General features: G+C 31.2%; 1 protein-coding gene and 1 long non-coding RNA gene across 7 annotated transcripts; one reads left to right on the top strand and one right to left on the bottom strand.

Annotated features, from left to right (window-relative positions):
- The first annotated feature begins 8962 nt into the window (after positions 1–8962).
- Positions 8963–10173, top strand: LOC108463642 (uncharacterized). The gene is made up of 3 exons (XR_001868111.2): positions 8963–9028; positions 9128–9193; positions 9812–10173. It is a non-coding gene; the product is annotated as an uncharacterized LOC108463642 (long non-coding RNA).
- Positions 10174–10482: 309 nt separating this feature from the next.
- LOC108461508 (uncharacterized) lies at positions 10483–15030 on the bottom strand. 6 transcript variants are annotated; one of them, XM_053023810.1, is made up of 8 exons: positions 14681–15030; positions 14382–14428; positions 13098–13187; positions 12061–12182; positions 11674–11982; positions 11417–11583; positions 11083–11327; positions 10483–10999 (listed from the first exon to the last, which is right to left on the bottom strand). In XM_053023810.1, the coding sequence occupies exons 4-8, from the start codon at positions 12076–12078 to the stop codon at positions 10893–10895; spliced, it is 846 nt and encodes a 281-aa protein (XP_052879770.1). In that variant the 5' UTR covers positions 12079–12182; positions 13098–13187; positions 14382–14428; positions 14681–15030; the 3' UTR covers positions 10483–10892. The 6 variants fall into 6 exon arrangements, with proteins under 6 accessions (XP_052879770.1, XP_052879766.1, XP_052879768.1 ...); XM_053023806.1 differs by having other exon boundaries at positions 12061–13187; XM_053023808.1 differs by lacking the exon at positions 14382–14428.
- Positions 15031–15749: the final 719 nt, after the last annotated feature.

Here is a 15749-nt window from a genome sequence, read left to right as displayed (position 1 = left end):
GTAAAAAGTACATCAGTCAGAGGTTTATTGACCAGAAGAGAAAGGAATTCCTGGAATTGAAACAAGGTAATATGAAAGTGACCGATTATGAGCTTGAATTTGTCAGGCTTAGTAAATATACTCGAGAATGTGTGTCCACAGAGGCTATTATGTGTAAAAGGTTTGAGGATGGGTTAAATGATAATATCCGACTGTCAGTGGGTGTCCTAGAAATAAAAGAGTTCGTTATTTTAGTTGAGAGAGCCTGTAAGGCAGAGGAGCTGTTAAAAACAAAAGGCAAAGTTGAGATAGAGACACAAGATACAAAGAAGAGACAGATGAGCAGGTCATTCCAGGCTACATCCAAAAGACCAAAGGAGTTTTCTACCAGATCTAGTTTCTCAGCCTGGTATTCTAGTCAGAATAGAGGCAGCACATTTAAGGATTCGAAGGCTCAGAACACCTCGACTGCGAGTGTAGGTAATGTTGGACAGGGTAGATCAGGGTGTTCACGGTGTGGTAGACTTCATTATGGTCCTTGTCGGGCAGGCGAAAATGTTTGTTATAAATGCAGTGCTCCAGATCATTTTGTACGAGAATGTCCGATGTGGCTAATCGAGAGATAACACAGAGTGCTAGATCCAGAAATGATCCTACTAGAGGCAGATCACCGAGGCAACCGGAGTAGGAGCAAGTAATGAGAGTACCTCAAGAGATTCTACTGTGAGACCGGATGTTAGAGCCCTGCAAGGACTTATGCTATTCGTGCGCCAAGAGGCATCCTTCCCCGATGTGATTACGGGTATATTTTCTCTATATGATATTAATGTCATTGCTTTGATTGATCCAGGTTCAACTCATTCATATGTTTGCAAGAAATTGATGTCTAATACAAGTATGCCTATAGAATCTACAGAATTTGTAATTAAAGTATCGAATCCATTAGGCAAGCATGTATTAGTAGATAAAGCAATTAAGGAACAAAAGTATTGCACTTGTGAAAGTACTATGGAATAGACATGGGGTAGACGAGGCTACATGGGAACCCGAAGAGGCTATGTGAAAACAGTACCCAAATCTCTTCACAGGTAAGATTTTCGGGGACGAAAATCCCTAAAGGGGGGGAGAAATGTAACATCCCGAAATAGGGTCTAAACGGAATAGTGGTTGCGAAACCACAAATCTGAGGTAGAAAAATTTATTTTATTATTATTTTGAGGTTCATGATATGATTGCATGATTGTGTGAAAATTTCGTGATGAAATTTCTATGCATAAAGTGCTTAAGTTGAGATTAGGGACTAAATCGAATAATTTGCAAAACTTGCATTCTAGAAGTTTTTAGAAGGAAATTACTTTGGAATATTAATTAGGAAGGTTTAAATAACAATTTGACCAATTTCTAAGTTCATGGACAAAATAGGACATGGATGGAATTTTTGAAAGTTTAATAAGGAAAAGCATTTTGGTCATTTGGATATTAAATGAAATAAAAAGGGAAAAATAACACAAAATTCATCATCTTCTTCATTAGCACGAAATTTCAAGGGTTCTCCATAGCTAGGATCAAGAAGAGTGAAATTCGGGAGTAGATCGGGGAAAAGAAAAAGTAAAGGACTAAATTGTAAAGTTTAGTCACATTTTGTATCGAGTTTTTATCAAGCCACTCGGGGATCGAAGGAAACGTCGGAGACCCGATCACACTATCGAAGAAATCACATTGGTATAGTTAGACGTTTAGTTTTGTGTATGGCATGTATAGGAACTTGGTTTCTTTTGATATGATATGATCAATGAATGATGTGTAAATACTTGCTAGTGATTAGCTAATAGAGTGGCTGATGATATACATGTTTAATAGTATGTATGATTAAGTAGTAACTATCACATGAAAACTAAGAAAAATGTGAAAGTAACTTAAAAACAGATTCAAGTATCAGAAATAACGAGATTTTGAAAAATCACAAGAAATTGTAGAGACATGGGTTGATGGTGAATAAGATATGAAATTAAACCTCGTTGTGTCTATTTCCATATGGAATAAGCAAAACAGGTAAAGGCTTTGAGTTTAGCAGGCCTTGTGCCGGTGTGTGATACAAGCTTAGGCCTAGCAGGCTTTATGCCGGTGAATTATTATAAGTTTATGCCTAAAAGACTTTATGCTGATGTGGTAATTGAATACGTTAAACGAGCTAAAACAATCAGGTACGTGATAGTTGGTTACCTATTTGAAAATAGGATGAATTGATTTCTTGATATGTGATGAAAAAGGATACATGAAGTTGTTGTAGTATATGTGTTAATATGAGAAATATATTTGGCCTAATAGTTGAATATAGTTGAATATGAATGTAATGTTAAAGTTTGAGTGATGAATATATGTCTATAAATATATATGTATATTCGATTATATAAGACAATATGGTTTGGAAATTTGAGAATATATTGATAAGGTATACATGTATATTCGCCAAGGAGAAATTGTTCTATAAAAGTATATGCTATTAATGTATGGAATTAAAAGCTTGAAATTATATGTGATTACAAATGCATAAGTTGATTTATTTAATTGAAATGATTTAGTAATTGAGATGTTATTATACATTAATTGTTTAATTTGCTTAAGGCTTACTAAGCTAAGTTAGCTTACTTTGTATATGTTTTTTTTTATATAATTATTTTTTTTTTAATTTTTGGAGGTCGTTACGTGCTCGAGGATCGTCGTTGAAGTCATCCATACTATCTTTCACTTTTGGTACTTTTTAAAAAAAAAAAAATTAAACCTCAAATATATGGCATGTATAGGATAATATGTGTATGTTAAATTTTGAAGCATGTATATAACTAAAAGCCATGCGAAAATGGCTAGTTTATGAAGTTAATTTCGGTTTCATGCTATGTTTAACTTGTGGTTCTATATATATATATATATATATATATATATATATATATTTAGTTTTGATGATTCGGTCAATGTATATAATATGTTGTATACTTGGTATGTGTTGGAAAAAGCTTGGTTATCTGCATTCAACATAAGGTAAGTAATGGATGTTATTTGATATATGCATAATTTATATATATGTGGAGTATTTGATATATGCAAAATGAAATGACTAATGTTATTTGGTATAATAATTGTATAAATGATAGACTATAGTCGTATGTGTTATGTATATCTTGATTAAGTTGAATGGATTTAGAAATGCATATATGTACGCTTGAATGATGAATTTGAGTGAGAACTATGTAGGTCTTTTGAATTGGTTTTAAAGATTCATTTGTTTTACACTTATGCGCAAATGATATGCTAAGAAAATAATAGGTTGGTTATTATTAAATAAATAGGTAAAATGGCACTCATTTTTATGCAAGAAAGAATTGACCATATTAAAATGCTATGTGAGTTAGAAGTCAAACATTTAATTATTTAGATGAAATTATAAATTTGTTTTACCATGTTCTATCTTACTAAAGCTATATATATATATATATATATATATATATATTATATTTTATGCTCGGTAAGATAAATTTGAAATTTTTGGTTTGGATGTGTATACAAGATGATTAATTGTGCAAGTTCGATTTGTAAATTAGTTAATCACTTGTATATTTATATAAGTACGAAAATGACCTATATGATTATGTGAATGTATGATAGCTGTGATTTGGTTTGGTAATAATTCGTAATCTATTTTGGTAACACTTCGTAATCTATTTTGGTAACAAATATGGGTTATGGGTGTTACATGTTGGCCTTTGAGTGTTTGATCTTGTGGAAGAAACGGGCTCAAGCATGCATGAAAAGGTAGGAACATGGCTTAGTCCAGATCGAATAGTTATGTACACTGGAAGATTTTTAAATCAACTCTATGAGCAGTTTTTTAAATCAGATCGAATAGTTATGTACACTAGTTTCATCTTGTGTAGTAGAGATAAACTCAAAAGAGTTAACTTCTTTTTTTTTCCAAAATAAATAATTAATTGCCGCAAATTCTAGCTCACAACTATAAAAAAAAAATTCTTGTTCACCTCAAACTCGAAAAAGAATTTACATTTTCTTTCTGTTTTTTCACTTTCTAATAAACCAAACAGAAACTAAAATTTTGATCAAATGATCCAAACACCTAATTCCTAAATAAAACAAATTCCAAGTAAAAAGGTAAAAGAAAATTTAAACCTATATCGATCTGGGTATAAACCAAAACTTAAAAGACAAAATAAATAGGATGTTAACTGACCTTCTGGCTATGTAGGCTTTTTGGGTATTTCTTTATTGTTGAGTACTTAAAAAATCTAGGGAAAGTGATGGAAAAAATATATGCGTTCAGTGAGAAAATGCCACTAATAAATTTAGTAGTAGTATTTCCCCTATTTTCTTTCAACAATTAAAAAAAATGGAGTTTTGACTTTTGACTGCATTTATATAAATCATTGGCATGTACTTTAGAGTTAACAGTAAAATAATTGAAATTCTTCAAGCTGAAGCAATTGTGAAAACAGGAAAGAGAGGGGGAAATATGCACTGAGTGAAAGGAAATCATGCCTTTTCTAAGCCACCCAATGTCAAATGTTGAAATCAAGCATTATTCGCAGAGGTTGAAGACTGCCTAGTGATACTACTAGTAGCAGAAGGCTGGCTTCCAACTCCAAAAGAATTTAAAACAACCCCAATAACCTATAAAGTAATAAAGAATATCACTGATTTCACATGTCAATTAAAGAATGAAACACACTTAACTTGAACTGAAATGATCCAAAAATTTTAAAAAAGAAAAAGAAAATACTTACCCTAATAAGGTCTGGAATAATGCCTTCACCTTGATCTCCAACATTAAAGGTCCCAAGAACCACACTGTGCAAGATCTGCCCTACATGATTATGAGGAATGCCTGCACCAACAACAGTTCCTGCTAATTCATTTGTCAATTAACTCTTGATAGTCCCAGCTTTTAGTAAAATGAGCTGAACTTCACAGACCAGACAAGCATCAATGTACATATCAATACCTTGATTACTGTTATTTCCATTTGTATCCCCTGAACTTGTTTCGGACAAAGGCTGTGATTATGTTAGCTATCTTTAAACTAAAACAATGGAGTTTCAGAGAGAAAAGACTTGAGATACAAGAAGGGATCACTTGCCCACTGCATATGTATTGATAGAAATTTCAAAAGGATTACTCTTCACATTTTTACTTCAATTAATTTTTCTTTTTATTTTTCTAATAAATAAAAAATTATTATGAACTAAATTCAGTAACTATTTTATAGTTGCATGAAAAGATTAAAACTATTTATTTTAATTACTAGAAATAGGAATGAATCTGATTCTGTAATCCTTTCTTTTTTTTGCTTAGCCTATAATCCTTCTATTATTGATTTTGAATTGCCCAAAACCCTAAATCTTTTTTTTTTCAACAGTGAAGAGATTTTGAAGAAAAGAAAAATAAATAAAATCATCAAAACCCTAAATCCTTTTAATATGATGTGGAAATTGTTTTAATCCTTTTAATTTAGTTTAAAAATTTGTTGATGTAACATAAAATAATTGAGTAGGACATATATAAGGTAGTGGGAATGGTCCATAGAATGAGTCTACTAAAAATAATTTAAATATTTAACTCAAATATTGAATTTAATTACTTCCTATTCAATTAAGAAAGAGGAAAAATCCTTAGCCTTTTGTTTTGTTTTGTTTTTTGAAACAGAGAAAATGAAGGATATTTAACATAATTTTATTTTGTAGGGTCTCATTTCATTCCATTTTATTTATTCTTTTTATATTTGCTTAGATTTTTATTTAAAACTTTATATATTAGGTCTTTGAACTAGATTTCAAGATTTTAGATGCTTAGATTTCAAAGCTTATAAAATTTTAGATTTTTAGTATTAGGCATTAGATTAGATTTTCCTTTTCTTAAATATATATATATATATATTACATTTTGAAACTAGATTTTGGATATCAGGTTAGAAATATATATATGTATATGGTTAGTATTAAGTTTTTTTAAAATAAGTTTTTTTTTGTTCATTTAGGTTTTTCCTTTCAATTTCTTTTAGTTTTAACACTGTTTTTGACCTCTTCATTATAATTATTGAATTTTAAATTTTAGATTTGTTGACTTTTAAGTCACTTTAGAATTTATTAAGTCAGAAAATTTTAATCACCGATTTTGTAAGATTGACTTTAGATAGACGTCGTAAAAGTACTATAATCTTTTTTACATGTAGCCGTACTCTTAAATCCTTATCTGGTAATGAGACTAAGCCATAATTTTAAGCTTTATTCCTAGATTTATTTTAGATTTTAATCCTGGAACTTCAAGCTGTAGATGACTAACCAAACTAACTTAATTGATTAGTGACAAATCTACTTGTTTATGATTTTTGTGTCTAGTTTGTTAAGCCCTCGTACCCTAGCAATGATACAGATAAAAACTCTATGATAGAGGTAGGGTAAAGAGAGTGTCATTCAAAGTAAACAAGGACTTTGTATCCAGTTTTCTAGAAAGAGGCTCATTATTTCTATCGTTATACGAGATCGGGCCAGTCAATGTATGGTCCAAAATTTCCAGAGCATTCTGACAGTTCCAAAAATCCTACATTTCCTTTATAACAGGTTGATTTCTAGTGAAATCAAAGCTCTCATGAGGACTATTAACAATTAGCAACAACTTTTATTTTTCCCATAAAATTCTCCTCTCAATACTATTATTACTACCATAAACAGCTGATCGATAAAATTGCTGCTCACCTAAAGTGACAGAACGAGTAATGACCACATCAATTTGCCAATCTCCCTTCCAAGGTACCCAAATTCTCTCATTTGGTGCTTGTTCATAGTTATTTACAACTTTCCAACCTTTAAATTTCCTATCATGGCTGTTTCCTGTAGACAAAGAATTTCAACTTTTAACTTATTTACCCTCCTAATAACCCCATTTTGCTTTAAAGGATTAGACCCAATGTGTTCCAAATTAAAATAGTCATGGAAACGCAATAATCAGGACTACTCCTCAGGCCTTGCTTAGTCACCTTTCCTTGCTTCCTTTTTTTTTTTTTTGTTGGTTGTACTCTACTCTTTGGTTTAAGTTTAGCTAATTCTACCAGCAGCTTTTTTTTTTTTTTGTATATACAAATTAAGGAGGGGATGAGCATAATAAAACTTTAATCCTAGTATTTGAAATACGAACAAAAAAATTAATCACTCAACTATTTTCTTGTTAGGATCATTTTTATTATTCATTTTCACATTTTATGTTATTACTAGAAATAATATTAAGGGTAAACTATAAAAATAGTCACTTTTGTTTGCCTCATATTACGTTTTAGTCACTTATGTTTGAAATGTTACATTTTAGTCACTTATGTTATTATTTTGTTACGAAGTGATCACTCTTCCGTTAAGTTCTGTTATCTCTCTAACGGTAATCCTATGTGGCAGTCCAACTAGATATTAAGTGCCAACTTGGATTTCAAATGGGATGTAAATAGATTTTTTAATTAAAAAAATTAATTAATTAAAAATTTTAAACTCAAAATCTTAGTAGAAAAAACCGTTCATCTCCCCTATTTTTTTTTAGCTTTCTTTTTCAGTTGACTAAAAAAATTCTATTACCATCAGAATTTTTTACATGTACAAAAACAAAAGAGGATTCAATGGAGGTTCCGGTATATCTTCTTTACTAATAAATTTACGTTCTAAGACTTAAAATCAAGTGGCTTATTTGTTCAATCCGATTTTTTTTTTTGTTTGTTTGTTCTAAGATAAATTTATGTCTTCTTCACGTTCTTGAATAATTAGTTTCTCAATCCGTTTTTTTTTATTTGAACCGGCTTGTTTGTTCATAATCCTTTTGTGGGGATTCCATATTTTTCAAGTGTCCTATTTAGTGATTTTTGGAAGAGGACGGGGGTTGATTTACTAATTAAGTAGCTTACAAGTTGCAGGAAATTGGGCAATCATGATAATGAAAATTTTCACTCGAAAGTACCAAAACATGTACTTGCATTTATGCCACGTTGAGGCGTTTTATGTTTTGTGTTTTTGCCCATGTGGGTACTTTTAGATATGATCGAAGGAGTATGTTTCATCATGCTTAAATTGTTTGTATCTAGTTCTTTGGGGTTTATCTTCCTGTTGGTTGCTAAAAAAACACTGAACATAAGTAAAAGGATAATTCCAAATATTTAGATAGTTCTTGTTGCTGTAAACTGTTGATTGAACTGAATATACCTTATTGATTTTGAGGGTCCAATGATTTGTAAAATAATTTTAGCCTGTTTATTAGTTTTATCTTTTGCATTTCAACCTCTTTGGCTTTTAGTTTTTTTTTTCTGCTTATTCAGGAATGTGTTGTGCAAAGTACATGACACAGGTTGTGGGACTTGTTAATCACTCGGTTATGTTCTTAAAGAAGTTTTTTTTCATTCTTGTACTAATTTGATGGTTATTTATGAGTTTGTAAGTGCTCTGTTCTTTTTCTCTCCCAACTTACCCTCTGTTATTTACAGGTTTTATGATATTAATGTACTTATTTGAAACTTATTTGGACTTACGGCAACATGCTACTCTCAAATTGACAACTCTTCCAAAAACATTGGAAGGAGTAATCAGCCAAGAGAAATTTGAAAAGTTCCAAGCCTATAGTCTCTATAAGAGGTTGGTTTGTTGTTTTTATTGATCATTTACTAGATTACATTGTTACATTAGGGAATAATCAAGCTTCCTTTTAACTTGATTTGACATAGTCCTTGATGCATCTCTCTTATTTCGCAGCCACTTCCATTTTGTTCATGAGTTTGTGACGATCCTGATAGATTCTACAATTTTGTTCTTTGGCATATTGTCTTGGTTTTGGAATGTGAGTTGTTTGTTGTTTAATAAATGGATCATCCCTTTTGTTGATTGTCACTATCTTGTAAATTAATTGTTATTTATCGCAGAAATCAGGAATTTTCTTGCCTTTTCTTGGTCTAAATGAAGAGAATGAAATATTGCACACCCTTTGATTTTTGGCTGGTGTTATGATATGGCCACAAGTTAGTTCATGATATTTTCTTTGTCTTCTGCATCCCTTAATACAATTATCATTTTGTGTAAGTTAACACAGACCATTTATTTGTGGTTTTATGTTGCAGATCACTGACCTACCCTTTTCTCTTTATTCAACTTTTGTAATCAAGGCCAGCCATGGTTTCAATAAAGTTCGTATTCTTAATCGTTAAATCTCTTTCTTGTTTCTTTGTTTACTGCTATTTTTGGAACTTTTTTTTTTAAATTTTAAGATCACACTTATCTTGCTGTTCCTAATTATTTTATCATATGTTTGGCAGCAAACAATATGGCTATTCTTTAAGGACCTTATCAAAGGAATATGTCTTGCTATTGTACTTGGTCCACCCATTGTTTCTGCTATTATTGTCATAGTACAAGTAAAATTGTGTACATTTCTAGCATTTGGTCTCTCTGGTCAAATATTACCGGTCCTTTCTATTATAATCAGACAATTGTTAGCTTAACAATGAGATTTTATGGTCTTAATTACTCTCTAGTCTTTTTGCTATTATTGTTATCCTTCTATGACTATGGTGAATCTTTATTTTGTGATTACAGAGTGGAGGTCCTTATTTAGCTATCTATCTTTGGGCATTTATGTTTGTACTTTCTCTTGTAATGATGACAATTTACGCTGTTTTGATAGCTCCACTTTTAATTTGTTCACCCCTATGAATATTTCTTAACCATTGTGTCATAGTTTCATTCAAGCTTCCTTGTTTCCCCTAAGTCTAATTATGTTTGTTTTGCGTTGGATGGCACTGTAGGAAATAGCTTCCTGAAGGAGAGCTCAGATTTAAGATTGAGAATTTACGTTTGTTGATGATCAAGCTGCTGCAGTCCCACCTAAAAATACTTTTTATGCTTATGCATTGTCGATCCACTCCTACTAAGAGCTGGTTAGGATAAGCTAACATGGTCGAAGAGGACGAGGAAGAAATCATGGGTGTAAATAAAATATGAAACAGACATGTAAATTTGAAATTAATTACCAAATAATATGAGCAATTTCATGCTAGAAAAATCAGAATCTTTTGTCTCGTAGTTAATAATTATTTTTACTTAATTAGCATTGTAAAAAGGAGAGAAAGAAATAAATAGGCACTACATTATTTTGATCCTATATTTATATATATTTTTTACTTCAACTGGTTGTTGATCTGGTCTACAAAATGAAAGTAATCCATTTTAATTTCACATATGATTGTCTTTACCATGAATAGCTCACGATAGTTTATGAAAATTTTACTCTATAAGTTTGCTCTATAAGATATATATTTAATTTATCTATATATATTAGTGTAAGGATGAAAATAAACTTATGAGATATGCAAATGAGATCCTTAAAAGAGTTGAACATAATGCATAGTGAGGCAAAAAATGGCATATAGATGATATCCTTAAAAGATGTAAGAAGAGTTGAACTATTTTACTCCCCTTTGAGAGAATATGTATAATCTAACATTTCTCAAGTAATTGTCCAATAGTTTAAAAAAAAAATTGTTTCTAACCCTCAATTAAGACAAAATGTATAATCTAACTATTGTTAACATGATTCAACAACCCTTTCAAAAAGATATATTCTTTATTCACAAAACATATTTCCTTTTGAAAGGTAATTTGGCCCTAAAAATTGCTGTAAGGTTTGAGCTTTGTTGGGTTAAGGGTGGTTGGCTTGATGTGTTATCCATTGAAGTGGCTTGGTTCGAAATTTGTAGGCTCGATGATTGGCTTGCCATTTGGTTACCCATCCCTTTGCAAGTCCTTGTATTATGGCCTGGTTTGCCACATTTGGTGCAGTTGGCTTGCTGTCCTATCTTGCTTAATTTTGGTCCACTCTTTCTTTCTTCACCTACTTCCTTCCTCCTTGTTTGTTTGGGTCTTCCGGGGGGGCTTTCTAATTATGGGAGGAAGAATGGGTTCCATGTCCCTCACATGTTCCCATTGTATAGGACCTATACACAAAAATTTAAAGATGTCAGACACATTTTATAAATAAGTAATATTTCATAAAGGTTTAGAGTTTTAAGGCTATTACCTTTTACAGGGTTAATCAAGTGGCTATAAATATTCAACTGGGTAGTGACAGTATAACATGTATTGACGTAAGTTTCAGGGCTCACAGCAAGTAATTGCATGCAAGAAACAGCATGTTTACATGGGATTCCTGACAAGTCCCATTTTCTGCATGAACAGGAGGAGTTGAGGAGGTCAACCACATGCTTGTTACCTAATCCACAGTCTACCTCATACTTCTCATTTCTAGCATATACCGGCCATATACTACAAACAAAGTAACATTTTAAAGTTAAAAATTTTTCCATCCAAGTAACAGAATTCAAGCTTAGTAAAAAAAAGTTAGCAACACTTACTTATTAGACTGACTAACAATTTCAAACAACTTCTTCTGTATCCTTGGACATAAAGGTCCAGGATACTTCTCAGCAGCCTCTCTCATAGAAACCAACCTAGTCATGACTTTTCTTCTAATTATTTCCAACATCGTTAGGATAGGTTTATCTCTAGCTTCTAAAATGATCTGCAATAAGAGGAAAGTCCTTAAATAACTTCAACAATAATTATACAACATGAAGTGATAAATAGTCAGATTTAAAAAATAAATTTTAACCTTGTTGAAACATTCGTTGTTGTTGTTCAGTAGTAGATCAGATTTGCATTTAGTTGAGAAGTGGGCTCTTGACCAAGTCCTTGGATCCTTGTCACGCAGCCAACCCTCAGCAGATTCTGACAGTGACCTCATTTCAGACATTGCTTCTTCAAATTGTCTTGGAAAAGTTGCTTTAACAGCTTTCCAGTAAGTGAGACGCATAACTTGGCCTCTAAATCCTTCTATGTTTTTAAAATTGTTGTAAAGATGTCTGGCACAATTTCTTGCTTCAGCATTAGGGAACAACAAAGATATCGCTTCTATTAAACCCTGTAAAACAATTAAAACAACATGATAAGCAATCATTTTTATATAAACAATTTAGCGTATACTATGACTTTATAGTACCTTTTGTTTGTCAGACATGAAGCATATATTGTAAGAGTTGTCGATCTCCAAATCCCTCTGTAACAACTCGAGGAACCAAAACCATGATTGTTTGTTTTCACTCTCAACTGCAGCAAAAGCCACTGGATATATACAATTATTGGCATCAACCCCAACAGCAGCAAGTAAATGTCCACCATAATATCCTTTAAGCCAACACCCATCTAACCCTATAATTCTCCTACAACCAGTTAACCAACCTGACTTGCACGCTTCAAGGCATATATAAAGCCTCTGAAATAGCCTACAGTCTAATTTACAGATGGTTGTTGTACCAGGGTTGCTTCTCCTTAACTCAAGTAAATAATCGTATATATTGGCATATTGGGCTTTGTGATTCCCTTGAACTAGTTCCAGAGCCCTAATCTTAGCCCTCATACATTTAGTCCGAGACACTATTGTTCCAAAATCTACCCTAATATCATTTTGTAAAGATGTTAAGGAATAATTGGGATCAACTTGAAATTTGTGTAAATAATGTCTAGCCATCCACTTTGAAGTAATATTTTTATTTTTCATTGCCTTGCCACACTTATGGTGGTTGACTAATGTCTTAATTTGCCAACTCCCATCTGTTGGATCCTTGGGATTTAATTTGGATGCCCACAACGTCCATGGACAACTAGGTACACAGACTGCTTTCACCCTAAGCTTGTCATTCCTAGTTAGTTTGGTTACTACCCTATTTATCCTCCCATACTGTTTAATTGCATCTTTTAAAATGTCTCTACTAGGGAAAACCAAACCCTTTATCAATATAGGGTTCCTCATATCAGTTTGAGGATTGAATAGAGGGTACTTTTTATTCCCATATTTATCATAATCCACATCATTATTCAAATCATCATCACTGTTACTATCAAAATCATCTTCTAAACCCCAACAACTTGAACCAAGTAAGTGGTCTAACTCCTTCTGTATCATTTCACCTACTAGTTCAACCTCTGGTTCGTCTACCCTATCACCATCAGACTCAAATGAATCAGAATAAGAAGTACCTGACTCATAAGCTTTATATGAACTATCATCTAAGTCAGACGCTTCTCCTCCAAAATCTCCCCCTAAAGTATTTTGTTCAACATCAAACCCTAAACCAAAAAAGGAAAATAAAACATTATATTAGTATCAACAAATTGCACAACAATTCAAACCTGAAAAAATATTATATCAACTTCAGTTCAATTTCAAAGCACACCACTAATGAATTCATGAACATTTTAGGACGTTCGGACAGCAGTCAATATTCACATTTAGACAGCATTAAAATACACAATCTAGAACATGAAAACAATAGTCATTATTCACATTTTGACAACATAAATATGACCATTAAGATACATTGTGACAGCAGCTGTAAGTTACATTTGAACAGCATAAATATGCACATTAGAGTGAAGTTAACACATTAAGATACAAGTGCAAATTGTTAACACATTGTGGCAAAATTGGGAAACTTCAATCTTTACTTCGACAATTAGAGTGAAGTTAACATTATATACATATTTAAATCAATTATTTTTTATACACTTGCATCAAACTAACATTATATACATATTTAAATCAATTATTTTTTATACACTTGCATCAAACTACACCTGAGTCAAAATGAAAAGATGAAACATAAGCATAAAGGACTGACAAAAAATAAGGCTTGTTTTGCTCGGACAGCGACAAAAATTGAGCAATCACAATTTATTGCAAAAATTAAGCAACCACAGTATCTATAAATGATTAAGTTCAAGCTATATAAATTATATTAAAAATAAGATGATCATTGCAAGAAAAATAAAAAGGAAGGCTCTTTTCACTAGCAGTAACATGTAATTAAGTAAACCATGTATTTTTCTGTTTCATAATCTTAGCCTGAACTAGTATTGCATTGCAAATAACATAATATGACCCATGTCAACAATGTAAACAGACACACACATATTAAATTTAAATTTAAATCCATAAAAATTTATGTACTTATATTCATGCATTTATACGAACACAATAAAGATATGTAAATTTACAAGAACAAGCACAAATGAAATTCAGGAAGAAACTAGTTTTACAACAGGCTTCGATACAAGAACAACCACAAAATTTTGCATGTTTTCAACTGAGAAATGAAGGTGAAGTTTATTGTTAGCTGCAATTATGGCTGAATAGAAAAACCCAGTTTTACCGCAGGCTTTGATACAATAATTCACCGGGAATGATGGTTTGGGCTTCAAAGATTAAGAAATTGTTCACTTTTTGAAAGAAAAAGACAAACTTTTTAAGGATATGGCTTTCACCTGAGTAAAAACAAAAATGAAACTTATAAACCCAGAGGCTGCATTCGCTGCAAAGGAACTGAAAATCAGTGACACATATTTCTCATGGAAGAATATCCAAAGCTGAAAATCAGCAAATTAAGCTCCCATACTATCTTATCCGACACAGTATTGTGAATTTAAACAAAAAAATCTGTTTGTTTCTCGAGAAAATGTTCATTCCTTTCCGTAAAAATTCTATTTCAGCGACGAACAAAAAGAAAATGAAACCCTAAATGAGGGAAAAATGGTTAGAAAAATCGAAAAATAAATAAAATTACCTGTTCCAATATCGAAGAGCTTAAATGTCAGCTACATGTAAAGAATTAAACTTCTTTTTTTAGCAACCAACAGGAAGGTAAACCCCAAAGAACTAGATACAAACAATTTAAGCATGATGAAACATACTCTTTCGATCATCTCTAAAAGTACCCACATGGGCAAAAACACAAAACATAAAACGCCTCAACGTGAAGAAACCAATTATTCAAGAATGTGAAGAAGACATAAATTTATTTTAGAACAGACAAACAAATAAACAAAAATACTGGACTCTCCATTGAATCCTCTTTTGTTATTGTAAGGGAATAAAAAATTTTGATAATAATAAATTTTTTAGTCAAATAAAAAAAAAGCTAAAAAAAAATAGAGGAGATGAACGGTTTTTTCTATTAAAATTTAAGGTTTAAAATTTTTAATTAATTAATTTTATTTAATTAAAAATTTATTTACATTTCATTTAAAAATTTAAGTTGGCACTTGATATCTAGTTAGACTGCCACATAGGATTATCGTTAGAATATAACAGAATTTAACGGAAGAGTGATCACTTCGTAATAAAATAATAACATAAGTGACTAAAACGTAACATTTTAAACATAAGTGACTAAAACGTAACATGAGGTAAACAAAAGTGACTATTTTTATAGTTTACCCTAATATTAATTAATCTTAAAAATGTTCTCAATCTTTAATATAAAGATATTTATGTATCGGAGTCTGCGCTTTTATTTCCTTGCCTAAGCAAAGTTCTTTAGAATGAGTTTCTATTACATAAAATATTGCAGAAGTTATAATAGTTTGTGTAATTGAATAATGCTTTGTATAATTAGTGTTACACAAAATGAGATCCATAATAATTTGTATAGTTGTATAATGCCTTGTGTAATTATAAAGAAATATTACAATGGTTATAATAATTTGTATAATTAGAAAATATTTTATATAATTAAAAACATTAAAAGGATTGTCATAATATGTATAAACCAATAAATGTTTGGTGTAATTGGAGTTTATGGAAGCTTACTCTAAAAAGTTCATCCCAAAACTCTTCTTTAATTGAGTTTACTG

The sequence above is a fragment of the Gossypium arboreum genome, chromosome 13 (assembly GCF_025698485.1).
Source record: "Gossypium arboreum isolate Shixiya-1 chromosome 13, ASM2569848v2, whole genome shotgun sequence".
Classification (NCBI taxonomy): Eukaryota; Viridiplantae; Streptophyta; class Magnoliopsida; order Malvales; family Malvaceae; genus Gossypium; species Gossypium arboreum.
This window is presented reverse-complemented; position numbering and strand designations above follow the sequence as displayed.

What these genes read in the sequence shown, in the direction of transcription:
- LOC108461508 (XM_053023806.1), bottom strand. Translation starts at nt 13,023, where the DNA reads ATGATACAGAAGGAGTTAGACCACTTACTTGGTTCAAGTTGTTGGGGT. An exon ending in TCATGTCTGACAAACAAAAG is followed by an intron (nt 11,983 to 12,060) that starts GTACTATAAAGT and finishes ATTGTTTTACAG; the next exon opens with GGTTTAATAGAAGCGATATC. An exon ending in ACAACGAATGTTTCAACAAG is followed by an intron (nt 11,584 to 11,673) that starts GTTAAAATTTAT and finishes CTCTTATTGCAG; the next exon opens with ATCATTTTAGAAGCTAGAGA.